This window comes from Pieris napi, chromosome 16 (assembly GCF_905475465.1).
Source record: "Pieris napi chromosome 16, ilPieNapi1.2, whole genome shotgun sequence".
NCBI classification, from domain to species: Eukaryota; Metazoa; Arthropoda; class Insecta; order Lepidoptera; family Pieridae; genus Pieris; species Pieris napi.
This window is the reverse complement of record NC_062249.1, coordinates 7,753,642-7,780,515: the sequence shown is the minus strand read 5'-3', so window position 1 is coordinate 7,780,515 and position 26,874 is coordinate 7,753,642. Positions and strand designations below refer to the sequence as shown.

The following is a 26,874-nucleotide window of genomic DNA, read 5'->3' as shown; positions in this document are numbered from 1 at the left end:
CTGATATCAGCGCCATTGCTCCGACATGTATTATTTATTATTATTACCGTTTGTAGGATAAATGTTCCAAATTGGTTGCGTTAAACGCGCTAGAGTAAACATGCAGTTCTAGTTTAGTTCGCGCGAGGCACTTGGTGTAAGATTTGAAGTTAAGACTCAGTATGGACTTTCTTATGTCAAAAAGGTAGATTTTGACATATGGGTGTCATAGTACGCGCTGAGTGTCTCTTACTTACTGAATTTCGACTTAGGACCTACTCTAAATCTTTATTTAAATTCCATAAAAATCCTATTGCTACTAACTAATTACTACTACTAACTAATTTTGTTGGTCAATGTAACATACATTGTTTTCTAGCGATATTGTTCAATTTACCAGAGCGACGCCTAGTAGACGCAGTGTAAATTGTTTCAATAGTACATGTACTAATTAAGACGTTATGAATGAGAGGAATTAAGACTTTTTATCCGAGTTTTGTAGGCTTCCCTTTCGTGATAGTACTTTGAAATAGATATCTATGATACTATCACTTTTTACTTACACTTTACTTATAGTAACTGATTTATTTCAATATAACGATGGTGTTAAAATTCATGCTTCATTAATAAATAATCGAGATCATCAGCTTGGTCTAACTGCTCTTAACGCTTCAGCAGATTGCTTTTGCATTGCTGATTGGAACGGATGCAACGCTGATCAGGTACTTGCCTATTCCCTCCTGGTATCTTTACTTACTTTTACAGTAATTAGTGGACTTAAGCGTCCAAACTTCAACGCGGAGAACGGATCTTTAATTCACGGCGTTGCACTTTCTACGGGGGCAATTAAAACTTGCTCCTGCGATGAAGGCAACCGAAGAAAACGGAGTCGGTAGGACACCAGCAAGTCTCTAACCCAAAATTCTACGACATGTGTCTGACACAGAAGGCTGATCACCTACTTAATAAAATATATATATAATATACAAAAAAAAAAAAAACGATGAAAGAAACGGATGCCATCTGAGGCCAAGACTAAGATTTTGTAGGAGTTTTTGTAGGTTTAGCACAAGCACGTTTCCTATAAAAATATTAGTAAAACAAGAGGACTGCATCTATGTCTCTCTATCTATCCTATGAATATGGGAATTCCATTAAAAGCCTCTTCATGTAACAAAAGACAAAGGTAAGTAAGTTAATCAAAATGTGCTAAAATAGAAGCATATTAGGTATATGTAAATTTGTATTGTTATTGTAATGTAAATTTTTAACTTATGTAATAAATTTCGCGTATTTATAAAGAAGGCATAGGTTTATAAATAGAGGCGTAAGAAATTGTTATCAATCGGTTAGTATAAACAAATTTAATAAATCACGTATTCAATTTCTCAATTAAATTGTGACATCGAAGTATATAAAATGTGATAGTTTTTATGTATGCTCTCATTGTAGTAAATTCAAGAACAATGTCGACTTTTGCTTTCTTGGTCGTGTGCGTTCAAGCTTGCTTGATCCAGGTAAGCAAGTTTAAAAAAAACCCCTAAATTAATAAATATAAATAAAGTATAACATTCAAAATCTTATTTCGTACTATATTTTACAATTTACAAATCGTAAAAGCGCAATTGTACAAAATTAAAAATACCTGCTTTTCTTTTTTTATATTCATAGCTTATCATATTACAACCAAATTATACAATCAACCAATATGAAATTAATATAATCATTGCTATGATACAGAATCTGTTTGAAAGAATGGCCTTTTGTCAGCAGAGTTCTATATCTCTTTACATATAATTTTTCAGAATGTCTACAGTCAATGCATTGGCGCACCCATGGGTCCCGCGGCATATCCAGGCTTGGCAAACCAAGGCCTTGCTTTAAGCCAGGCTGGTTTAGTAGGACCAGCTCTAGCTAACCCCGCTCTTGCGAATCCCGGTTTAGCCCCCTTCGCTAACATCGCTGGTGCCTATGGAGGTTCTGGTATCGGTGATGTAGCCGTAGCCGGAGAGATGCCAGTAGCTGGTACCACTATGGTAGCGGGACAGGTGCCCATACTCGGTGCTGTACGCTTCGCGGGTGACCTCCCAGCTGGTGGTGTGGTCTCTATTGCTGGTAGCTGCGGATGTGGAGCCGCTGGTCCAATCATATACTAATTCAATACTAGTTCAAATTAAATTAATATGAATAGAATTTTCGTTTTTTTTTACCTCCCAAACAGGAATTTATGCGCTGTCGCTATATAATACAAACGACACATCAATCTGCCAAAATAGTTGTCTTATCATGAATATTAGCGTTTGATTCATTTAAAACAAATATGGGTTGTATTATATAATTATAAGCTTGCAATATCTTTATAAGCTTCCAAAATTACTATTACGATATAGAATTTAAAAATAACACGTCGAAACAATGCAGGTTTTGTCGTGTACGGAGACAGAAAAAAGTCGTCCCAAAAATCCATCGACGTTTCAGTTATTCCTTAACACTATCAAGGTTGTATTGTTTTACGCCCGAACCCAATAATCAATCCATAATATCAGATTGAAAACAATCTGAGATCAGACCGTGACAGTCGATCGATCTCCTATGTCCATCCCAATAACCAAACTCTACTGAATACGAATGTAGGTAATATGAGTAGTGTTTGTCAAGCACAGGAGGTTGATAATTTTTTTTTTCTCTCGCCTAAGAGAGGAGGCCTATGGCCATTAGTGGGACATATACAACGTGAATTTGAGTACACGGAAAATCTCGAAGTTTATAAAAATTTTACTGAGTAGGGACGATTTCTACTGATAGGGCCCCATCAAAAGAATTGCCACAAAAGAAGATTTGCCACGGGCCCCAGATGGTATAATTACGCCACTGCCTAGGAGTACCTCCACTCGAGTTAGCGGTAATTACAGCCTTATTAAATAAACAATTGTCACTGATTACGTTGAGGATCTAAGATGTGCCTCATTTTTTAAACTTCTTGTAGGTACAATAGACAACTAATTTTATTTACTTAAAAACTTCCAATCATCTCAATCTTTATGGTCAAACAGCCGAATCCGAAATTCTTGAAAAACAATTGTATTCTAAGAGAACTTTATTTATTGTATACGATTTTACGGAAAACCGACTACACGACAATAAATTATATTGTTTCATGAGCATGTTAGTTTTGAAAACGCATGTGAATATTTTAAATTAACACAGATTCTCAACGAAAACAATACGCTTTATTGCTACTACATGACATCATCTCAAATAAAATTAATTGCAGCTGACTTCTAGAAAAATTGCCCTTCCATGTTCCTGCCTACAAGACTTGTAGTCGTGCTTTGTTTCATGTTCCTCACATCAACACTAACTACACTAATTAACACATGCAAATAACTCAGTTTTGTATCGCGCAGCCCGGGCATACAACGACCAATATTTAATCCTTGACTTGTTTAAGCTATCGCGGAATATGGTTAACTTGAGTATTAAGAATATCCAAAGCGCAAAATCACCTGCATCATGAGCATACCCCACATACCATCATTTTTACACCATCACACATCACAGCCAAATTACGTATTACTTAGTTAAATCTGTTGAATAATTTGTATTGTTTTTTCCGTTTGGTAAATGTTTTAACCTTTTTGTAAATATAATGTATTGCATGTCTTGCTATATTTTTAGTGTAATTGTTTGTTTGTATATATTTTTTGTGAGCTGAAGCATTACGAAATAAACAAATAAATCATAAAGCGAAATTATACGAGCAGTGTTGGCCTAGTGGCTTCAGCGTGCGACTCTCATCCCTGAGGTCGTAGGTTCGTTCACCGGCAATGGGCTTTCTTTCTATGTGTGAAGGAAAACATCCTGATGAAACCGGCCGGAGGCTGACCACCTACTTGCCTATTAGATTGACAAGTGATTATGAATCAGATACAGAAATCTGAGGTCCAGACCTAAAAAGGTTACTACTAGTAAAAACTGTACTTACAGTCACTAATAAATTGAACAAAATCTTTTTTAAACCGACCTTAAAGAAAAGAAGGTCATCAATCAATTCCAAGTAGATGTTCAGATTAAATTTTTTAAGGCACGCCTTTATAGCGTTGGCAAGTATTTTAGACCATAAGTTTGACAACAATTGCAAATAACTTATTATGTTAAGTTTCTTATTACATGACATTTGTATGCCTATTTTTATATGGCTGATTGTGCGGCTTTTTATAATTAATCGATCTAAATGTACCACTTTCTCTGCAAATAAACGATTTATTTATTTATTATGTTTCTAAATGTTTTGTGTTATTAATGAAAATGTTCTAACGCTAAGTCTATCAAATCGAAACCCCTTGGGAGTTTTGTAATATTGTGGGCTATTATATTTTATTGATTTAATTATAAGTAATCTTACAGCTAACATACATAGTCTTATAAAACAAACATTTAGACAGTACAGAAAGCCAAAACAGATTAGATAGATAAACAATATCATATACGAAAAATAAAACAAAAAGGTACATCAATAGACAAAACTATATAAAGAAAACTGAAATTTAACATTTAAAACAACAAATAATTCTTAATATTTCAAATCACTTCCTAAACAATTGTGAGGAAGTTGCATGGATCGGGTTAGCGCTGTACCTTCTTAAGTTCTCGTGTCATTTTTTCACGAGCCATTTCCTAACATATTTTCATAGGTATTTATTCTCCTTATTTTAACATGTGATGTTTTCGTTTGCTTGCTTCGATTTAAGCAAACACGAAAAAATTCATTTCTCCATTATATTCGTCTATTCATAATTGTGTCACTGTGTGTTATAATTATGATTTCCGTGAAACTAGTATTACAGTAAATTACACTGTTTTCTATGAATTGTTTCCTAATTTTATTTGTTATGATATAAAATAGACCTAGAGAATGTAATATTCATAGTATACTTTTGAATACAGAAGATGTCCTTCAAAATCATTATTTTATGCGCTCAAGCTTTTTTGATGCAGGTAATAAATGTATACACTTATTATAATATGTGTAGAATAGGATTCTTAACTATTAGTTATTTACAAATAAAATTTTAATTCAAACGTCAATTCGGCATTTTAGTACTTAGAAATATATCATGATTTGTTAATACGATTGTGACATGGTACACATCTTAATAATATATTTATTAGGTCAGTTACGAATTTGCTTATTATAAGAAAACAATATTTACATTTTGTTTTGTTATAAATTTTATACACATATTTTGTTAAGTTAACACAATAAATAATTTTCTGTAATTATTATATTTCAGAGCATCACCGCACAATGTATCGGTAATGCGTTTGCTGAAAACATAGCTTGGAGTCCATCTTACCCCATGCCTTATGGGCCTGCTCCAGTGCCGTACGCACCAGCCCCAGTACAATACGCACCTGCCCCAGTCCCATACGCACCCGCCCCTATGTCATACGCACCTGCTTCTTCATACATGTCTAATAGCTATTATGTGTCAAGTCCGTATAACCCAGCAAGTCTATCTGCATCAAACGCATGTGGTCTTGCCGTATCCAGTTCATCACCGGTGGCCCCAGTAGGTGTGACTATGATGTCAGATAATGCCTTCGAGGGTCCATTAGCAGTAGCTGGGCAAATGCCGTTCCTAGGAGCTGTTGGTGTTCAAGGTAATCTTCCTACCTCTGGTGCTGGGGCTGTTTCATATAATGGTGGTAATGGCCAGGTTGCAATAATGGCTGAAGATCTTACTGGTTATGGCTACCCAGGCTACTCTTATGGAGCAAGTGGGTATACCTATGAAGGGTATTATTAAAAACCTGTTGATAATAAATGTTAATACAATGTTTCGTTAATTTTGTTATTTCTTATTTTTTTTTCACACACCCCACACTGAATCCCAGAGAACAATGTACGTAATGTATTATAATCATTAAAGATTAGCAATATTCATTTTACTACTGAAGCTAATTAATACTTAGTATACCATCTTTATATGTAATCGTAGCGTTCAGTACTGCTAGAGTACAGAGTTCATTCGGAGTTCATTTCTACGATATCAGGGAAAAATTATTAAAAACATTTTAGTTTGAACAAAAGACGGTTCACATTTTGTATTTTTTTTCATTAAGAAGCTTCTAATCGACACTTAACAATAAAACATTAATATGGCATACAGAAGTTGATATAAAACGTATTTTGTTGATATAAAGTGTGGAGTTTCTTGCCCATTATTCTCCACACGAAACTACCTTTTGGAAGGGGCAACTAGAATCTTCTTAGAAATTTTGTTTGACGTTCAAAAGTGCCATTTTAGGTGGTCTAATTGAAATGATTTGATTTGATTTTGACTAAAAGCATTACGATGGAGACGGATTATTTTATATCTGAATTTACATGTCTTACTTATTTGCAATTCGCAATTTACATGTCATATTTACTGCTAATGTAAAAGCTTTATATCCTACAAAATGTTACGTCTTTTTTTATTTTTGAAACAGTATTAATTATTCCTTAAATTACCTACGTTAAAATGTTTCTAAAGACGGTTACAAATAGAAAACGGGGAATAAACATTTTACATTTGATAATTGCCTATGCTAGACTATCATTAAAACTCAAAGGTACAAACACACAGATAATCTATTTCATGATGTCCGTAAATTTCGGTTATGTAATTGACTTGAAACCTCTCTTAATGTCTGGGCGAAGTGTGTTTGTAAAGAAATCTGATTTAATTCGCTTAAGCTCTTCAGCCCTGCGATTCTGTAACTCACTTCACGAACTCACACAGCGGTTTTCGCATCGGCGGTCGCTCTCAAATCAATCGTGAAGCAGTCATTTTATGATTTGGCATTCTGATAAACAATAAAGTACAAGCTCCCACCTTTTCAGAATGCCAAATCATAAAATGACTGCTTCACGATTGATTTGAGAGCGACCGCCGATGCGAAAACCGCTGTGTGAGTTTGTGAAGTGAGTTACAGAATCGCAGGGCAGTTCTTTATATTATTGTGGCGTACCAAATGTTTCTTTATAAAGCTTAAATTACAAAATAAGTATGTAATTAAGTATCTATAAACTTACTTTTAAAAAAAAAATTAAACCTCATAAATGGCTTATATTTCTCAAAATATAGTATACAGCAGTTATTTGTTCTAGTCTATATATTTAATATGATATATCTTATTCCCGTTTGTAAATTGTTATATTTTATTTTGGTCACGTTAGTTGTATTGCTTTGTGTGATTTATAGGAAAACTGCTAATTGTAAGGCTTAACGAGTCCAGTTGAACATATCAATAAATAGACAATAACATATTTTTAATTTTTTTATTACACTAAAAACAAAACACAATTGTACTATATTTTTCTAAAACACACCAAAATACTAACAAATGCTTGCTAGATTATTCACAATCGCATTTAAGTGGACAATCAAACAAATAAAATTTGACTACATGTGGTTAGGCGCTGGGGCCCCACATAACTCACAGTAACTAACTGCATTATTTGGTTTAGAATAACTAGTTGTGATTTTAATAGTACGCTCCACATTGACCTCTGTATGGACCAGCAAATCCTTGAGCAACTGCTCCATAACTTCCTGCAATATCCTCAGCTAATATCGCAACCTGGCCATTACCAGAGCCGTAAGAGATAGCACCAGCTCCAGCAGTTGGGAGGGCTCCATCAACCTGGACAGCTCCCAAGAACGGTATTTGACCAGCAACAGCCAAAGGTCCTTCAATAGCGTTTTCTGAAGCCATGGAAACTCCAACTGGGGCGATGGGAGAAGAGCTGGACACGGAAAGACCACAGCCGTTAGATGCGGAAAGCATGGCTGGGCTGTATGATTCTGACATCCATGGGGCAGCCATAGGTCCCCAAGCTTGTCCATAAGCTGGTTGACCCCAAGCTGGGTTGTTGAGGCACTGTCCAGAGATTGCCTGTAAATTTTTACCATACATTATTACTATTATAAGAGTGTTTTTCTCGATGTTTAAGTAATATTATTTTTTAGTTATGTTTGATTAAAAAAAATTGTCTACGATACTAATTGCAGAGTATAAACGTTTCATAAACACAGCATTTTTTTCTGTAAACAGATTCGATGCCCTAGTAAATTTATAATTAGTTATAAATTATTGTAATATTACCTGAACAAGCATTAAAGCGAAGAAAGACAAAACAATTTTGGAATTCATATTGTTTTCAACCGAGTGCTGTTTTTGATGTTTTCAAAAGTAGGTCTTCGTTTTTATAGTGCATATTACCTAATTATTGTATAATAAGAAAGTAGAATTCTTAGAAATGTATGCAATACACTATTGGTAAATAGGCCTAACAATACACTTGTAATTATAATTTTTTTACATAATAATGTAAGCCTATCAACTTTATCGAGAATAATGAAACAACAACATTAGTAGGTAGCTATATCGATATTAAAAATTTAAATTTTACACATTTATGCAACGTTGAACCGTCACTTAGGTAACCCAACCAAATAACCACAGAACATCTTGACCAAATAATTAGTTTTACCTGCATAAAAAAAATTTCCTTTAGAGATTTTGCCGCCCTTCCCCTTCATATATTTTAATGTCATCCGTAATCTTCACGTCGCTTCTGTAAGGCGTGTGATATGACAAATCATAATTGTATGGTCTTTTTAATTAGTTAAACTTAAGCATTATTAATCTTTACCATATTTATGTTAGGATTGATATCGTATTATCATTTTTATTTAAAAAATGTTGAAAATTATGGTATTGTAGCATGTATTTCATATTTTATTTTATTGTTTTTATTATATACATATATTATTTAATTGTATTAAGTATTCAAATATATATAATAACTATATTTATATTTTACTTAAAATACAATTATACACATACATAAATTTACATTTTATATATTTAAAAACATTATGCTTACCTACTTAAAAACAAATATATCAAATTTCATTAAAATATTATGGTTGCAAATTAAATCGTCGCATCGCGGTCGTCGAGTGCAAAATCAAGTTCCTCAGACGACATGAGACAAGAATCAGACAACCCTAAAGTATGAAAGAAATAATTTATAATTTAAAATTATGACTAATAAAAAATAGCTTCAGTGTAACTTTCAACTTATTTATTGAGTCAATTACAATCCTTGTACGCAAAACTACTTGCATATTATTATATACTTCCTGAGTATTTGTAGTTATGTAGTTTATGGTTTATTTAAAAACAATCTATGGACTTTAATGAATCAGAGAAGAAAATAAATTGATTTTATTCTTCGTGAAAATTAGTCACGTGGTTCCTTTTCTTTGTCCTTCATGACGTAACATTCTTTCCCTTAAACGAAGACTATAACGCTAGAAAATGTTGATATATCATTAGATCATAGACATAAACCCGCACCCCAAATAAACTACTTGAGTATGGACGATTCGGGTTTATATGCTTGGTTGATTTTGATATTGCGGCGTGTTAGAAAACCGACTAAATGATAATTATATCATATTGGTTTTAACAAACCTAAAATTTAGTTTCTAATAGACTAGCGGGTAAGTATATAATATTACCAATACCATTTATGTAAGCTTTTTAACACCTCCGACGACTACATACTCGGGGAATTATCTGGAAAACATTTAATAAAAAATAAAAAAAAGAGTATATATAGCAAGTAGGTATCCCATCCTTAAACCCATTTTGAGGTATAAAAAAATTGTGCTTTGTTCTAAAAATACTTAATGTTTCACCACAATCATTACGCACTTTAAAAAATTATATATGTCACGTAAAATAACGCAATACTATATACAATATAGGTCATTTAGTATAAAAGCGGAGTCGACTTCTGGTGACGATATTCTGAACAATTCAGACAATCAGACATGTCTTCATTCAGTGTATTTATCCTGTGCCTTCAAGCTTGCTTGATCCAGGTAAGATAGGATTAAAGAATTATAATTTGATCCTTTTAGGATTCTCTTCCCATGATTTGGGCAATGAGTACCAGTTTATTAAAATATTAGGTGTTGACTAAGACTTGATTGCTAGCTTGTGGTATTAAAGAAAGGATGTCTAATATTTATGTAAGAGACTTATTCAAAATTGAACCTGGGACAGCCAGTGTGCTTGACTTATTCCTAAGACTAATGAATGAGCCTCTTCTGCTGTTTATCCAGCGATTAAGGAGGTTCAGGGGAACCTCAAAACTCTAACTTCAATCAATAATGAACCTTAAATTAAAAGTCTCTATGTCAATTCTATTACGTTTTACAATAGAATATGTATTTTGCAGAACGCCTTTGCGTGGATCGCCGAACCAGCCCTCGCACCCTGTCTCGGTAACCAAGCATGGGGTCCAGCTGGCCCAGCGATGGGTATCGCTCCCGCACCAGGTCTCGCTAACCCAGCATGGGGTCTAGCTGGCCCAGCGATGGGTATCGCTCCCGGACCTTTTGCCCCCGCCCTGGCGCCTTCTCCATTCGCCCCAGCCCCATTTGAAGCAGGTATTGCTCCATACGGCGGTGAAGGTATCGGTGACGTAGCTGTTGCTGGAGAGATGCCAGTGGCTGGTACCACTATGGTAGCAGGACAAGTGCCCATCCTCGGTGCTGTACGCTTTGCTGGTGACCTCCCAGCTGGTGGTGTGGTATCTATTGCTGGAAGCTCCGGATGTGGAAGATCTCCCTACATGTACTAGACTCCATCCAAGGACGCAATGTTTCAATAAAGAACAGTGACTTTATGTTTGCCTTTTTACTGGTTTTTCCATTCTTCCTTGAATTAAAATAACTATACAGTGTAGGTACTTGACATGACATAGCTCTAAATTATTTTGGAATTCATTATGGGTTTTATGAAAGGGCCTTCGTTTAATACTAGACGTAATTGAAATATCAAACAAACAATAAATTTCTACTTTGGAAATAATTTTTTTGTTTGTGTAACTGTTTGAAATGGACCAAATGAAAAAAACTACATTTAATTGAATTTCATGATTCATGAATGAAAAAAATACCCACAGAAAATTATTTTAATAAATTTCTAACAAGAAATAAAACTCGTGTGTTATTATATCATAATTTAATCAAGTAAATGGAAACATTCTAATAAATGCCTCGTCGTCCCAGACCTTGCATGCCAAAACCAGCATTTCGGGCATTTACAGCAGCAACATTACTGATTGATGGCTCGGGAATGCCATTCAAGTTCTCGCCAGTCATTCCTACATCGCCATTCCCAGCACCATAAGCCACCGCACCTTGACCCGTAGCTGGCAAGGGCCCTTCCAGTTCAACTACTCCCAAAAATGGCAAGTGTCCGGTGACTGCTAATGGTCCTTCAACCACCAAATTGTCGGACTGGACTGTCACTCCACTTGCAGCAATGGGCGACGAACTTGTTACTATTAAACCACCTCCGTTGAACGAACCAAGTTCCTGGTTGAAGCCTGCTATGTTAGCAAATGCTGGATCCATTGCCATGCCATTGGCAAAGTTTCCATATCCCATATTCAACGCTGCCTTTTCCGCCGCTATAGAAGCGGGATTTGTGGGAAGACCAGGGTTGGGTATTTGATTTTGATAGGGTCTTCCAGGGAGACCTAGGCTGTGTTGATTACCCAAAAGTTGTGCATCGACTACCTGTTTGAGAAGTAATATTAACATTAATTAAAAATTGAATATTCTTACCTAAGATTCACGGACATGTTTATCTGTGATCTATCTCTGATCTATCCCTATCTCTATCTAATTTCGATGCAGCCATAATTATATTATAGTATATTTTATTAAAGTATAAACAATTATATTACCTGCATTATAAGTGACGCGAAAATTAAATATAAGATTTGAAATATCATTTTGTGTACATTAATTTCGATAAATTGATTGAGAATCCGCCAGTATTACTTTTATATAAGATCATTTACGAAATGTTTTTATTCCGTTGTAAATGTGACATCATTGTTATCTACATTTATGTAATAAAAAATCTATCCTATCAGATTATTATCAATATGTTAGTCATATAGAAAAGTTTACTGTAATATGATGAGAATTAATAAACTTCCTCTTAAAGAGAAACACAAGAAACACATCAGTCCTTTTTTACGTTCGGACAGCAAGGACTAACGCCGGTTGTAATGCTCCTTTAAACAGATCTCTCTATCTGCGTTAAACAACGCCTTGCGAAGCAGATCCATTTAATGACAGTCTCCATGTCTTCAGCCGGAAGATGCTGCAGCCACTGTTGATCCATCACCATTTTTATCAAGTTTATCTTTTATTTTTATTTTATATTTTCTTATGTTTACATTGACGCACATGCATGTATTGTGTTTTAGTATGTCGTGTGTTCATTGTAAGTGTCTTCTTAGTGTGTCTTTAAAAAATAGATAAATACAAAAAATATATATTATCAAAAAGCGTATGCCTTAGTTCAATATACTGTAAATAAAATTTTTTTTTTTAGGTCTATCTTAAAAACGCAGCTATAAATAATATTAAATTAATGGATCAGTAGTGTAAATTAAAGTTGTTTATTGACTTATTATAGTTTTATTATTATAATATGAAATCGCCTAAGTAGTGATGACATGGCGTATCATTCAATTCTTTGGTTGTTTTTCGCATTATTGGTGTTAACTACTTCGCCACAAATGCAACTGCTAATTTTGTAAATGAAAAATATGTTGTTATTTACTATACATATAACTATATTATGTATCGTATAGTGTCTACGTCAAATTACGCTAGCTAAGGTAGATATAAATGTAAAATATATAAAATTTAATAAAATAAACATCCCTACTATAACTTCTATGTTTTCCGGTTCAAAAGCGGGAAATGAAGTTAATTAAAAATTCAAATATCTTAAAACATTTATTCTATTCAGTAGTACGGAGCATAGGCGGCTCTGGATCTTCCATAGCCAGCTAGATCTTCGGCTAGAATAGCGACATTTCCATTTCCACCCCCATATGCAACACCACCAGCGCCAGCTGTTGGCAAACTACCTTCGACAGCAACGGCCGCCAAGAAGGGAATTTGTCCCCCAACTGCTAGAGGTCCTTCGATGGCATTCTCTGAGATCATGGTGACCCCACTGGGGGTGATGGGAGAAAAACTACTGACGAAAAAACTACCACAGTTAGATGCTGCTAATGAAGCTGGGCTGTAGCCAGAGGTGGGATAAGCGTAGGCCTCGTAGGGCAGTTCCATACAGGGCTCGTAAACGTAGGCGGTGATGCACTGAAAAAAAAATTATTTTATCTATAATATAAAAATGAATCGTAAAATGTGTTGGTAAGCGCATAACTCAACGCCTGGACCAATTTGGCCAATTCTTTTTTATAATATTCCTTGAAGTACGAGGATGGTTTTTACGGAGAGAAAAATTAAAAAAACCTTTTTTTTATCTTACTAGCTAGACCGTTGTCCCGAATAGCAGAATAAGTATTTAAAAAAAAAATGATGTTCGCCAGGCCAGCTAGTTTTAAATAAAAATACCATTCATAAGTGTTATCGTATCAATTCTTATTGTACTTGGATTAATTCCATTCAAAGATTGGTTCTAATTTACTATCGGCCTAGTTAGCACTAGGTCTCGGGTTCAAGTAATCGAAAAGAAATCGGAAAATACCTGGATAAATAAAGCCTGCGCGCAGAAAACAAATACTGATTTAGACAGCATTTTTTTTTAAATTGTTGTTTTCTTTGAGCGGTATGTGAAAGTGGATGAGTATTATGCATCATTTCTATTTATACGAATAATATGAGTAAATTACTTTCTTCATGGTTGCGTTATATAATTGTGTTTTCTGTGTTAATGTGTCATTATTAGTACATTATTTCGAAAATGTCTTTGTAAACACCTAGTTTATAAAAAATAAAACCTTTAATGTGGTTTAACTTGCTAAATATAAAGTAAATATGCCTTAAGTAATAAAATGAGTCTCTGTCATATTATAATATCTATCGGCAAATATGTATATATTTATTTACAGCTTGTCCCTCTACAAAGGCCTCCTCTAAATTTTTCTAAAGAAACAGAGTTCTAGAGGTTCCAATCCACATTGGATCCGCTGCCTCCTCCCATTTTAACTGTCTCTTTCGTTTCCCACTTTGTGGGTGCCGTTACAATTCTGTTCCATTTTTGCTTCTTTTCTCTCATCATATTAGTATTAGTTTAATCAGGAAAGAAAGAAGAGGAGTATCTTACTGTATTTTAAGATAGAGTTAAAACAAAAGTTCACTGTTTAGCAGTAACGCGCGCGACTATACCCGCATCCAAATCCAAAACGTCTATGATATACGGGATACTTAAGATCCCTTGCCCTAGATGTTTCAGAATGAGGCAACCATCCCTGAGGTACGATCAATCCCCGGCTGTGCACCTACGGACTTTGTATGTGCACACTTTACACTCGCCCGTGCGGTGAAAACATCGTGAGGAAACCGGCGTCTGTTAGGCAAAGATGGCTGATCTACTTGCTTAATAAACACATGATCACGAAGCAGTTACAGTCTGAGGCCTAGACCTAAAATAATAACTAATGACACCTGGTAGCAAATTTTTAACAAAAAGAATAGGTCGCTAACATAAAAAGTTAAATAAATACTGTTTCTTAGTTTTTTATATCATATATTTTATAAGTAGCAATGGCGCTAAAACTTTTTAGATCTGGGCTACTGATTTCTGTATCCATTCCGTGATCATTTCTAATAGACAAGTAGGTGATTAAACTGTGCATGCCGCCGAATTTTTGGGTCTAAGGCAAGCCCGGTTTCTCAAGATGTTTTTCTTCTTCTTATATCATATTAATCGTGGGAAAATAGCTCACCTAGTGCCTGATATTCTTCTCAGATGTGGACTCTTAGAAATGAATGTCTTCATTAATATCATATGTTTAATTTTATTAAACCATTAATAAAGTAGATATTAAAAATTTACTAATTTAAAGTTTACCGAAATGTTTATCGTTTTTCTCGGAGTTCCACTGTAACCCATATATTTATTCACACATGTGCTATCTACGAATTACAAATTTGATTTCGAAATACAAGAAGTCGGGCTCAGTATATAAGTTAGGATTTTGAAGAATTTGACATTATTTATTTTGAAAATAAATAAACATGTCTACCTTCGCTCTTCTCGTGGTCTGCGTCCAAGCTTGCTTGTTCCAGGTAAGAAATTTAAAAAAATATATTTACCGTATATAATTGTAATTTGTAAAAAACATGTCAGGATATATTTATTGGAAAAGCGGAAACATCTTCTAAAATATACATTGAAGTCAGATTTGTTATGCCAAACCAATCTATATTATTAAGTCCTTACTTAACCTACAATAAAAAATGAAGGACAATGGCGTGACCATTGTTTTCGAAGTTTAATTGCAAAATGACTATTTTATTTTAAATTGTTTTTAATTTTCTATTCTAGAATGTATTCTGCTGGATCGCTGAACCGGCTTTGGCTGCTGGTCCTCTTGGCTGTGCCCCCGGCTTAGCAGGAATCCCATCGCCTTTCGGCCGTGCACCTTTCGCTCCCGCTTTGGCCCCTGCCGCTTTGGCCCCAGCTGCTTTGGCTCCTGCTGCTTTTGCCCCTGCTCCATTTGCACCAGCTCTATCCCCAGCTATGTATGAAGCAGGTATCGGCGCATACGGTGGCGAAGGCATTGGTGACATAGCCGTAGCCGGAGAGATGCCTGTTGCTGGTACCACAATGGTAGCTGGACAGGTGCCCATTCTTGGTGCTGTGCGTTTCGCGGGTGATCTTCCAGCTGGTGGTGTAGTCACCATTGTCGGAAACTCAGGTGCTAGAAGATACGCCTGCTAAAAAGCTATGTTTTCTAAAGCAAGATTGAGGAGGATAATCACAGAATAAATTTGTTTTTTGGCATTATTCATACATTTCATTTACAAATGTACCTCTAAAGATTCATTATTTCTAAAATTCCAGGTTTTGTTATTCGTTATAAAGGCGACCTTTAATTAGAAAACTTATATTGTGCGATAACATACATTTGATTTTAGGTTTCAGAACTTAACCAATCATTGTAGGATAGAAATACTTAAATATGATATTATTTATTTATTAAAACTTCATTACATTACAACATACATACATTATTAGGGTTGCCTTATAAAGAAATAAACGAAATGCTAAGGGTTAAGTGCAAGAAGTGCATAACTAAACTAAGTAGTATGTTGTTTCCATATTACTTGGTCAAATGCAAATACTTAATTACAAAACGTCATTAATGAAATTGCATTAAATAAAAAAATACTTTGTTGGTTGACCCGATACGATATGATAAGATGATAGCATATGAAATGAAGAATATATCCCTGTATAGCAACATATCGTACATGTTAACTACATACCAATATGGATACAATATCCAATATAAAAAATTTCGCTCGTATAATAAATATTGAAATTGATACCTAAAATTAAATAAAATGGCGATCACCAGTTTATCTGTCCACCAAAAGCCTTGTACATAAGTTTTTGAAATCAAAATCAATATCTGTACTTAATATATAGTACAGAGATAGATTTCATCCTGAAATCCTTGGATTCTCATCTTCAAACTATCCAGATCTAAACACACAAAACGCATGAAAATTATCCTAGCTGTAATTTGATTTCGATTCTGAATCGTTTGGTAAAAAACTGACATAGAGACAGCGGCCGCTTATAACGACTCTCAGCCACACTCTCAGATACAGAGTATTCTACACACCTATGTACATTCAGACTGACTACTTTTTCTTAAAAAAAAAAATTTATCACGCACCACCACAGAATAATTGTAATCTAGTTCCCCTCAACACTGGGGCTTCCTAAAGTGGACTAGCGTATGTCTAATTTTGCCATAGTTATGAATAAAATTTATTATTATATTTTGCATGCACCTTTGCATTTATAATTAACTAGCGGACCCGACAGACGTTGTCCTGCATGATGTTTCAAGTTGATTGAATTGATATTAAACAATCTACTAGTACTTTCATCCCATCTGCCGTCTGTCGGGCTGATTTGTGAATCTAAACCATCCAGGGCGACACCCAAACGCATACAAAAAAATCAATCAAACCAGTCCAGCCGTTTAAGAGGAGTTCACTGACATACACACGTATAGTAGGATTATAAATATAAAGATATTACAAATTTTAACTTAAGATTTAAATAATAGAAAAGCGTTAATTTTCCGGGTTGCAAGATTGTAATCTTTTATCCATTTAATACGAGAAAAAGTCACGAGTCCGTGTTATGAAAACATTCGAATTTTTAAAAATTTTCTTTTTTTTATGATGTAGATAGATCGGTACTTCTAGGCTTCTTGTCAGTTATCAAGATAAAATATGTATTAAATAAGCTTATGTCACCGCTACTGTCAGGTAACATTTCAACAACTTTTGTTAAGCTTATAATTCCATTACAAATATTTATATTTTTTACTTCTATTCGATTGGCATTATTTATATTCCTCTATTATAAATCATGTCATTCAAATTACGGAGCATTACCACGAAGTGCTTATGCAACAAAACTATATAGATGTTATTATTGAATTGCAAATTTCTCACGTACGAATGCACAGTTAATTGTAAATTAATTGTTCAAGGACATGACTCATATTATTAACGTATTTCCTATTTAAATGTAGGTCAAAATCAAAACAGAAAGTATTTGCGCAAATAATTTAATTCAGTTCATGTGATGGTTATAATTTGTTGGTTTTCCAAATTCGAAATTTGACAGATTATACATTTAGCATCCGTAGCGTCCGTGACCACGAGCGGCATCCTCTCTGGTAATAGCTACATTTCCGTTTCCGGCCCCAAAGTTGACGGCTCCAGATCCCATAGTGGGCAGAGCTCCTTCTAGGGCCACGGTTCCCAAGAAAGGTAGTTCACCAGCCACTGCCAATGGTCCTTCAATTCTGTTTTCGGACAGCACTGAGACACCATTTGGTGGAAGAGGAGATGAACTTGCTACCGGTAAAGGTCCCCCGTGGGAAGCTGAAGTGGATGCTACGGCGTTAAATGGGGAGTATGGGGAGTTAAGCATGCCTGGTCCGTAGGCGGCATTTAGGAGCCCGAAGGGTGATGCTAACTCAGCAACCGGTCCGCAAGGTGCAGCAAGAGCGTTTGCTGGTCCGAATGGAGCATATAAGCATGATATGCTCTAAAAAAAACATGAAAATGTAATTTAATGATAGAGATAATTTTCACATAATTCTTTATAAGAACTGTTACGACCATAAATCATATTGAATTGTTAATCAAACATTATAATATCTCAAACATTGAAAATTATTAAATGATTGTTTTTCTTACCTGGACCAAAAGAACTTGAGCGCAGACTACCAAAACTGCTTTAGCGGCCATTTTGGATTATTGAGATGTCCAAATGTATATAAGAAATTTTGATTGGTCCATTTTTATACCAAATTTTATCACCTGTTGACCAACATAAATTCCAAATAATTTTGATTATTTGGTTGTGTAATCATTTAAAACGTTTTATTGTTTTACTTATAAGAATTATTTATTAATCTCTCATTTCGAAATTAACTGCGGCCTATATATTTTTCTTTTGTTATGGTTCTGTAGGGATTTTTAATAATTTTCCATCAAAAGAATTAGTGTAAGATGAAACTTAAAGTAGTGTGTTACGAACTGTGTTACGAATTTGCAATTTAAATTTTACGATGGATAAAAAATATTACACATTCTGAATGCTTGACAACAGTAATAGAATATAAAACTTAGAGTTTTCTAATCTATATAAATAAAAGGATTTTTTGAAGAGAAAAATTTTCAATTAAAAAAAAATAGATATATTTAGTCCTTAGGTTTTTATTTAGGAAAAGCGAACTCTCTAAAAGTCTCTAGAGGGCAGCATAGTATAATGTTCCATATGTTGGTTTAGCTACCTTTTTAGTATGGCGAAATGAAGTTCACGGGGGCAGTTCATTATTTGAATTTTAATTTGTCATAAACATAACAAGCAAATGTAACAAAGGATCTCTAAAACATAGTGTATATTAAAAGTGTATAAAAGGGTTGTAACAGAATGAACACATCATTACACACACTACCAACAAACATGTCTTCCTTCACTTTCTTATTCCTCTGTATTCAAGCTTGCTTAATTCAGGTAAGGTGTAAAATAAAAGAATAGGTTCTAAAGAATATCGACAAAGAGCCTTTAGATTAGTAAAATATGAGTTTTGCAAATGCAACATATAATGTAGTTTATATAATAAATAAGAATATTAAGATAATATAAAAATGAATTGGTTTATCCTGTTCACATTAAAGAAAAAGTTTCATTAAAGAGATAGTGAAACAAATTTTCAACGTTCAAAAGGAACTCCACGTTTTTAATAAAGATTTAGCATAACATTCTATAAAATTATTTCAGAATGGTCTAACCACACTCATTGGACCTGCTGTATACGGAAATGGCTTTGGGCTCGGTAACTCCGTAGGCGCCGGTTTGACAGCAGCATCCGCTGAATTGGCTGGATGGTATGGTTGCGATTCACCCGCATCCTACAATGGCCCAAGAGCTTTAGAAAGAGAGATGGCCGCTGAATACGCGTATGGAGCCAGAGCGATGGAAAGAGACATGGCTGCAGCCTACGGAGCTAGAGCAGTTGAAAGAGAAATGGCCGCTGAATATGGCATGGCTCGTAATGCAGCTATGTGGAATGCCCCAGCGTTAGTCCCAGCTCCAATGGCGTATGAATCGGGTATCGGCGCGTACGGTGGCGAAGGCATTGGTGACGTAGCTGTAGCCGGAGAGATGCCAGTAGCTGGTACCACTATGGTAGCGGGACAGGTGCCCATACTCGGTGCTGTACGCTTCGCAGGTGACCTACCAGCTGGTGGCGTCGTCACCATTGCTGGAAGTTCCGGATGTGGTAACCGATACATTTAAAACATTTGTATACAATAAATATTTGACTGATTTGTAAGTTTTGTTTAAATGAAAAAATGTGTATTATTATTACTTAATTTTATTTTTTCACATATAAAACTCTTTGGTACATATTATTTCCTATCACTACACCTTAAATACTAAAGTTTTCCTCCAGTCTTCTTAAGTGATCAACGTTTGAATCTTGGTTATTATGATTTAGAATTCCATTTTTATAGATATCCATACTCCTCTGTGCTAAGTTTGAGTAGACGCTAGGTATTGGGTAGAGGCGATTTTGCGCGGGAGCTTTGACAGCTGACAGCCGTTCCAAATTTGAAAATCGTTCATTTGGACCGAGGAATTCTGGTTTCGGAGCATTCCGATAGAGGTTTCTATCAATCACGTGTCCATGTGCATTTATATTAGCAATATTTAATGATTTCCATTGTGGAAGTCTGTTAGGGTAATTAAAGATCCACAATCTGTCTCCCACAAACATTGGCCTCGGTGTTACAATACCTAAGCTACTGTAATATTGTTGTGCAAATATTTCAACTTCGTTTGTGTATTTTCTTTTCCATTTAGTTCGACGATTTTGGAACCAAATTTTTATCTGAAATTCAAGAAATATCGTTTGATTTTTACACATCTTCCTTAGCCTTCTATCTGGAGCAGCGTTATACTACAACGATTATTTTTCAATGAACATTGGGTTAATTTCTCATGACAATGCGTGGCCAATACTAAATTATACTATAAAATTTACTATTTGTACTAAAATAAATTGCTAAAATCAGTATAAAATGTTTTATATATATTTATGTGAATCAAAATTTACCTGTGTCTCTGTAAGTCTTAGCTGCCTAGCCAAACGCCCCCTAGCGGCGACAGATAGGTATCGGTTCTTTTCAAATTCGGCCTCTAAACTTTTGATTTGTTGCGCACTGAAAGCTGTTCTAGCACGTTTTCCTCTGGTACTGCATGATCCTTAATCAAACAAAAGATTGAATTGTAAATAACAACGTCTGTACAACACTTTGTAAGATGATAAAAATAAATACATAATGATAATATGCATAAAGCTTAAAAGAAATAAAGACAAAATTATAATAATTGTTTATGTAATTAAGTCATTAACTCGTATGGAACCTTTTACAATTGTAACCTAAGCGGACGCCAGACATCGTCACCTGACAGCCATCCTCAATAAACACTCTCATCTCAAAATAATTAGTGGCAATTTATCAACATGTCACTCGACGCCATCTTGAATCGTTTCCCGCGCTAATGAGCGCGCCAAAATAAACGTCAAATTGTTCTAGGTTATCCGTGGTTAGCTGTTTTGATTTTTATTTTGTAAAATTAATATAAGGATAAAAATAGTGTCTATATGAATCATATTTAGCTAAGATAAATATGGTATCCGGAATAATTTTTTAATAGTGCCTAAAATCTTAACGTGATCAAATATTTACTCAAAATATGTCGTTAGAAAATAAGTAGTTTTTTTTTTGGAGTTTATGGCCTGGTAAAAAAGTAGTGTCGTATGTATACAAATTTAGTATTGTACTATGATCAACGAAAAAATCAATTACGGCTCATTAAATGAAGAATGTAGGATAAACATAGAATTAAAATATTAAATGCATTCCTCTGACATTCATGGACATAAAACACAAGCCACAATACATCACATCTGTTGTAATATTGTAGCGCGTAAATTAATTAGCGGGATAAAATTAACTTGCCATCCGTTTGAGAAAGATAAACATGGCTGATACATGTTTTGTAAACGCTGCGACATTGGTATAACAATTAATGTCGATACATCGTCACCTATCATCGAGGAAAGACTATTTCGCGCCAAAATAGCAACTTTAAATAGCTTCCACAGATACAAACATAACTTCACTTAATATGAATAGAGTTAGGGCCTAGTATCGTTTGTAGCATTTTTGTTTAAAAATAAAAAATAAAGTTGTCACCGTTATTATGACAGACGAGATGGCGTTCAGAAACCCCTCATCCGCTTTTTTAATATATTTACAGCTTTTTAATGAGCTCCGACTACTTACTAAATTTTAAATCTGAGACAGTGTCGTTTCATCTTTATTTTTTAACAGTGAGTAATTACAGGGGAGAGAGATTTAGCTAACAAGAGTCGGGAGGCGAAGAGATTTATCTTTTCGTAATAAATTTAGAAAATGAGACATCAGTTCTACATTTGTGTGCGTGTGATGTTGTTTCGTATTTATTGGAACCAATTGAATCAGCTAATTTGAGACGCGCGCGCAGTTAAATTGCTGATAATTTATCGTAATAGACCATAAATAAATTAGCGTGCGTTATTTTTTGTAGACGTCAATTTGCAGGCAATTTAAAAAAAATATTGAGGTTTTTATTAGTTTCATAATGGTTGGTGAGAAGAATTTATAGACTGTAAATATTTAAAATGTTTGCGGTAGGAAAATGTTATGGCATTCGTCGCATAGAAAGTGTCATGAAAACATAGACATTAGAATATTATATTGCAATATACATTATATATTAATGCTTTGAGAGTCTTACTTTAAACAAAAAAACTTTCAGTTTCATATAGTCTGTGAAGGCGTGGAAAATTAGAGGCATTATCAATAAATAAATTTTAGGTCACATGTAAAAAAAATCTGTCGCTTTGTTGCGTGAAAATTTCACAGCGTAAAAATCAATGAGGCTGAAAGGTGCAAAGGTGTCACATTTTTCTGTATTTTAACGTCGTATTACACATAAATTAGGACGTTTTGGATTTCAATATTTGGTTGCAGAGTAGTGTTACTTACACAACTTTTTTTAGTTTTGGGGGTAAAAAACCTTTGTGATTGTAATTTAATGATGATATCATATAATGATTTTTATGTCTAGAGTAGCAACTTCATATAATCATTTCTAGCTCTATAAGATAGAAACAAAGTATAATGTTAGTCTCGGAATTTAATTGTTCATATTTTGCGTTGAGGGGCAAACTCCGTGCTTGTACTTTCAATAGGAGAAACCCTAAAACCGACTTGCGTACCCCGTGACACTGGCCACAATACATTAAGCATAAACTCCTTCAAATCGTTTTTTTAGTTTCTTTTGAAGTCCTAGTAGGTAATTCGATTTTTTCATGTCTTAAATGTGTTTCGTAACGAAAATTCAATAATTTATGCAAATTAATCATAAACGGTGCAATTTGAGCAGTGTTAGCCTAGTTGCTTCAGCGTGCGACTCTCATCCCTGAGGTCGTAGGTTCGATCCCCGGCTGTGCATCGATGGGCTTTTTTCCTATGTGTTCATTTAACATTCGCTCGAACGGTGAAGGAAAAACATGGTGAGGAAACCGACATGTCTTAGACCCAAAAAGTCGACGGCGTGTGACAGGCACTGGAGGCTGAACACCTACTTGCTAATTAGATTGAAAAATGATTATCAAACAGAAATCTGAGGCCCAGACCTAAAGAAGTTGTAGCGCCACTGATTTTTTTGGTAATAATTTCAGGAAGTTATGAATGAAATAATTGACTCCATTGGAAAAATTACCGTAAAAATAAAGATTGTATTCGTACAAAACAGGCTGACTTGAGTCAACTGACTGAAAATAAGTAAAATTTTCAAGTGCTATAAATGAATTTGAAACCTAAGAATGTAAAAAATAACAATGCAGGAACCTACCTAGTTTATAAATATAAAATAAATCAGAGGCACCTTTTCAGGTCTGGGCTTCATATGTCTATATCTTTTCATTATAAATTGTCAATCTAGGCAAGTAGGTAGGTAGCCTCCTGTGCCGACACGCCGTCAACTTTTCGTCACCGTCACCGTACGAGCGAATGTTAAATGAGCGCATAGGAAGAAAGCCCATTGGTGCACAGCCGGGGGCCTACGACCTCAGTGATGAGAGTTACGCTGAAGCTAGGCTAACACTGCTCTTACTAGTTGGTGAGGTACCAAAACTGTAAATAACATAATACATATGTAAAAAATCACCCGTAACTTTTTAGGTGAAACTCATAATATATAAAATATCTTCAGTTCAACAAAACAATAGTGGGTCACAGAAGCCCGATAACAGAATGCAAAGTTATAAGCGAGATGGGAGTTACGGGTCTTTAAAATAGATAATAAAATACATATTTAACAGTCAATTATCTTAGTTGTACAATTTCGTTGACTTAATTTAATCATTTTATTATAAAACAAAAGAAAACCTCTTTGAAGAAATAATCGAGATCATTATTTATAATTTGACAAGAAAAAAACTCTTTAATTGTGCAATTTTAAATAAATTTACTAGATATATTTACATGAGATTGCATGGAGTGTACAGATTCTACCTGGTGATTTATCCAACTATTTATCTTGGGTATGGTACGACAACTAGTTGGAGGTAAGGAGGGCTTGCTATCACCCTATTTTTTTTTAAGGTTCTTAGAGGTAATAATTCGGAAATGTTGGAGAGACTTGGGCTGCGAGCGCCAAGAGATATATTTTGTTGCACACTAGCTGAATTCACAAGGAATGCATTATTCATAATTTGTTATATAAAAGGTTAGGTTTTATGTTTTCTGGTTTTGTTTATACGTAATATTATGTTCTTAGTTTAAATTTTGAGTTTAATAAGTTTTCTATTGTACTTAGAAAATAAATAAATCAAATATGAAAAAAAAGAACAAGGAATGTAAGGTTTATACATACGCACTAGTACAGCCCTGCGATTCTAAATGACTGCTTCACGACTGATTTCAGAGCGACCGCCAATGCGAAAACCGCTGTGTGAGTTCGAAAAGTGAGTTACAGAATCGCAGGGCTGTTCTAAAACAATATATTTGTAAAATATATTTCCTGGTTGATATTCATACCTGATTGTTGAAATTCAGCCTTATCTGCAAACTCCTGCGCATCACCGACGGACGTTTCTACATCCAACTGTTCCGAATCACTGCTTTCATCACCAGAATCTTTGAAATACGATTGAGATTCGAATTTATCAGCCAACAAATTATCTATGGAAAACGGGAGTTTTGTTTCAGTTCTGTCCTTCTCACTTTTATCCATAGACTCTTCTTTTACACTCATTTTTACACTTCACACGTCTCTAGTGCACTAAACAAACACAACTGGCCCTCAAAGTGTAAAATCTACAACAAATTTGGGAGAAGCAATAACTCTAACTAATTGGAAAGCTAACGACTCGTTTTTGTCACTTCGAAATACTAAGACTGAAATGTTAAGAAGATACTTTTAAAACATGCTTCAAATTATTTTGTGCTTTATCAACTTATTGATACGGTACATAATTGAATGAGTTCGTCACATCTGGCAGCGATTCCATGTGAAATTAAGATGAAAAGCTTGAACTAATGGGTGTATATCTGGATGACACTTTTGTATGCTACATTTAGCAAACGGCTGAGAGAGTTTGATCTCAATTGCGTTTAGATAAAGTTGATCTTTGATTGGGATTTCTTAAAAGATGCAAATAGTCTTGGCTCCGAAGTACCAAAGATATAATTAGCTGTAAGCCAATGGGCTGAGGGGGCGTGGCATGCGCAAGAGTTGAATTTATTTAAGGATTGAGTTATGAGGTACCTCATTAATTGCGATAATTATTTAGTTAGTTTGTTTAATTGGACGCGTCGGCTTGAAAGTTTCAAGCGGATTGAACGATAATTAAGATGAACTAGCCTTTCCTTTGGGTATGTTTGATTATTTTCTTAGATTTCTATATAGTTTTATCATCAGATGTAGAGGCAAAATGCGAAATTCCAACCGTATCACCTCGACGTCCGTCGTTCCACAACTGTGCGTTTTTACGCCAGTTTTGTCCGCACACCTCAACTATATGGAACCAGCTGCCTACTGAAGTATTTCCGAGGCAATTCAAAAAAGCGTACCAATTCTGAGTGAGTGTCCATGGGCGGCAGTATCACCTAACATCAGATGAGCCTGCTGCCCGTGTTCCCCCTGTTTTAAAACAAATATCGTATTTTTAAGAAATCATTTAATTTGACTGATGCATAATTTCCATTTAAGAGATACATGCCTAAAAAAGTTGACTTTTAGCTATCTTGATTAAAAACTGTACGGCGCGGCGTACAGCCGGTGTATTATCAATATCCCATCTTGAGACTGTCAAGAGAAAAGGCATTCACTTATATAGATATATAAATAATAAAATAAAAAATAAAAATAAAAAAGCCTTTTATTTCTTACAGCTTATAAAACAAGATGTTAGATTAGATTAGGTTAGTTTGCTTAGATACAATTGTTCGTTTTGTTAGTAATTAAGATTGTATCCTAAATTTACTTGTGTTAGTTTTTCCTTAACCCGATACTATTAAACTATTATTCTTCATTCTGTAAGAACTCCTCTGTAGGTGAAGGCCTCCTCCAAAGATAGCCAGTCCTCTCTAGATTGAGCTGCTTGAATCCAGTTGGGTATAGATATATACTTTGTTTAAATTATTATTTCTTGTAGTCGCGTCCTGTGGTCGTTATGTAGAAATACTGTATTTCCAAGTACTTTATTGGTTATGGTTGTGTTACTGGGTCTGCCATCATTGTTGGAGATTTGTGTATTTTTGAATATACTTACTTAGTTATATAACAATATTTAATATCTACTCTGGTACGTCACTTCTATGATATTTAGCTTATTATTAATCCATATACCCCAATTATTGGGCAAATACATCTATTTATCTATCACTGATTAGTTTTTCTTTATTGGCAAGTTATAATAGTAATAAAATAATAAAAGCAATACTTGAATTCTGTAACCATATAAACTACTCAGATACTTTCAGGGCCAGATTTAGAGGTCTGGGGGCTTCGGGGCAACAAAGAAATGGAGGCCCCCAGGCCACAAATTATTTTCTAAATAAAATGAACAATTTTTTTCACTTAGTTTTTCAAACAATAATTTAT

General features: G+C 34.6%; 6 protein-coding genes and 1 long non-coding RNA gene across 7 annotated transcripts; 4 read left to right on the top strand and 3 right to left on the bottom strand.

The window, feature by feature from the left end:
• The first annotated feature begins 1,334 nt into the window (after window positions 1–1,334).
• On the top strand, window positions 1,335–2,172 carry LOC125057559 (chorion class CA protein ERA.1-like). Its single transcript, XM_047661327.1, has 2 exons — window positions 1,335–1,496; window positions 1,785–2,172. The coding sequence occupies exons 1-2, from the start codon at window positions 1,413–1,415 to the stop codon at window positions 2,133–2,135; spliced, it is 435 nt and encodes a 144-aa protein (XP_047517283.1). The 5' UTR covers window positions 1,335–1,412; the 3' UTR covers window positions 2,136–2,172.
• A 2,736-nt stretch (window positions 2,173–4,908) lies between these two features.
• On the top strand, window positions 4,909–5,829 carry LOC125057560. The gene is made up of 2 exons (XR_007118216.1): window positions 4,909–4,977; window positions 5,274–5,829. It is a non-coding gene; the product is annotated as an uncharacterized LOC125057560 (long non-coding RNA).
• Window positions 5,830–7,292: 1,463 nt separating this feature from the next.
• On the bottom strand, window positions 7,293–8,265 carry LOC125057557 (chorion class B protein PC10-like). The gene is made up of 2 exons (XM_047661324.1): window positions 8,134–8,265; window positions 7,293–7,923 (listed from the first exon to the last, which is right to left on the bottom strand). Exons 1-2 carry the CDS (start codon window positions 8,179–8,181, stop codon window positions 7,513–7,515), a joined length of 459 nt encoding a protein of 152 aa, XP_047517280.1. The 5' UTR covers window positions 8,182–8,265; the 3' UTR covers window positions 7,293–7,512.
• Window positions 8,266–9,785: 1,520 nt separating this feature from the next.
• LOC125057558 (chorion class CA protein ERA.1-like) lies at window positions 9,786–10,732 on the top strand. Its single transcript, XM_047661326.1, has 2 exons — window positions 9,786–9,923; window positions 10,283–10,732. Exons 1-2 carry the CDS (start codon window positions 9,873–9,875, stop codon window positions 10,685–10,687), a joined length of 456 nt encoding a protein of 151 aa, XP_047517282.1. The 5' UTR covers window positions 9,786–9,872; the 3' UTR covers window positions 10,688–10,732.
• A 6,956-nt stretch (window positions 10,733–17,688) lies between these two features.
• LOC125057395 (chorion class B protein Ld34-like) lies at window positions 17,689–18,457 on the bottom strand. Its single transcript, XM_047661062.1, has 2 exons — window positions 18,339–18,457; window positions 17,689–18,186 (listed from the first exon to the last, which is right to left on the bottom strand). Exons 1-2 carry the CDS (start codon window positions 18,387–18,389, stop codon window positions 17,770–17,772), a joined length of 468 nt encoding a protein of 155 aa, XP_047517018.1. The 5' UTR covers window positions 18,390–18,457; the 3' UTR covers window positions 17,689–17,769.
• Window positions 18,458–19,083: 626 nt separating this feature from the next.
• Window positions 19,084–19,956, top strand: LOC125057564 (chorion class A proteins Ld9-like). Its single transcript, XM_047661331.1, has 2 exons — window positions 19,084–19,161; window positions 19,429–19,956. Exons 1-2 carry the CDS (start codon window positions 19,111–19,113, stop codon window positions 19,945–19,947), a joined length of 570 nt encoding a protein of 189 aa, XP_047517287.1. The 5' UTR covers window positions 19,084–19,110; the 3' UTR covers window positions 19,948–19,956.
• A 52-nt stretch (window positions 19,957–20,008) lies between these two features.
• On the bottom strand, window positions 20,009–25,167 carry LOC125057563 (homeobox protein ceh-30-like). Its single transcript, XM_047661330.1, has 3 exons — window positions 24,807–25,167; window positions 20,768–20,916; window positions 20,009–20,542 (listed from the first exon to the last, which is right to left on the bottom strand). Exons 1-3 carry the CDS (start codon window positions 25,021–25,023, stop codon window positions 20,081–20,083), a joined length of 828 nt encoding a protein of 275 aa, XP_047517286.1. The 5' UTR covers window positions 25,024–25,167; the 3' UTR covers window positions 20,009–20,080.
• Between the last annotated feature and the right edge of the window lie 1,707 nt (window positions 25,168–26,874).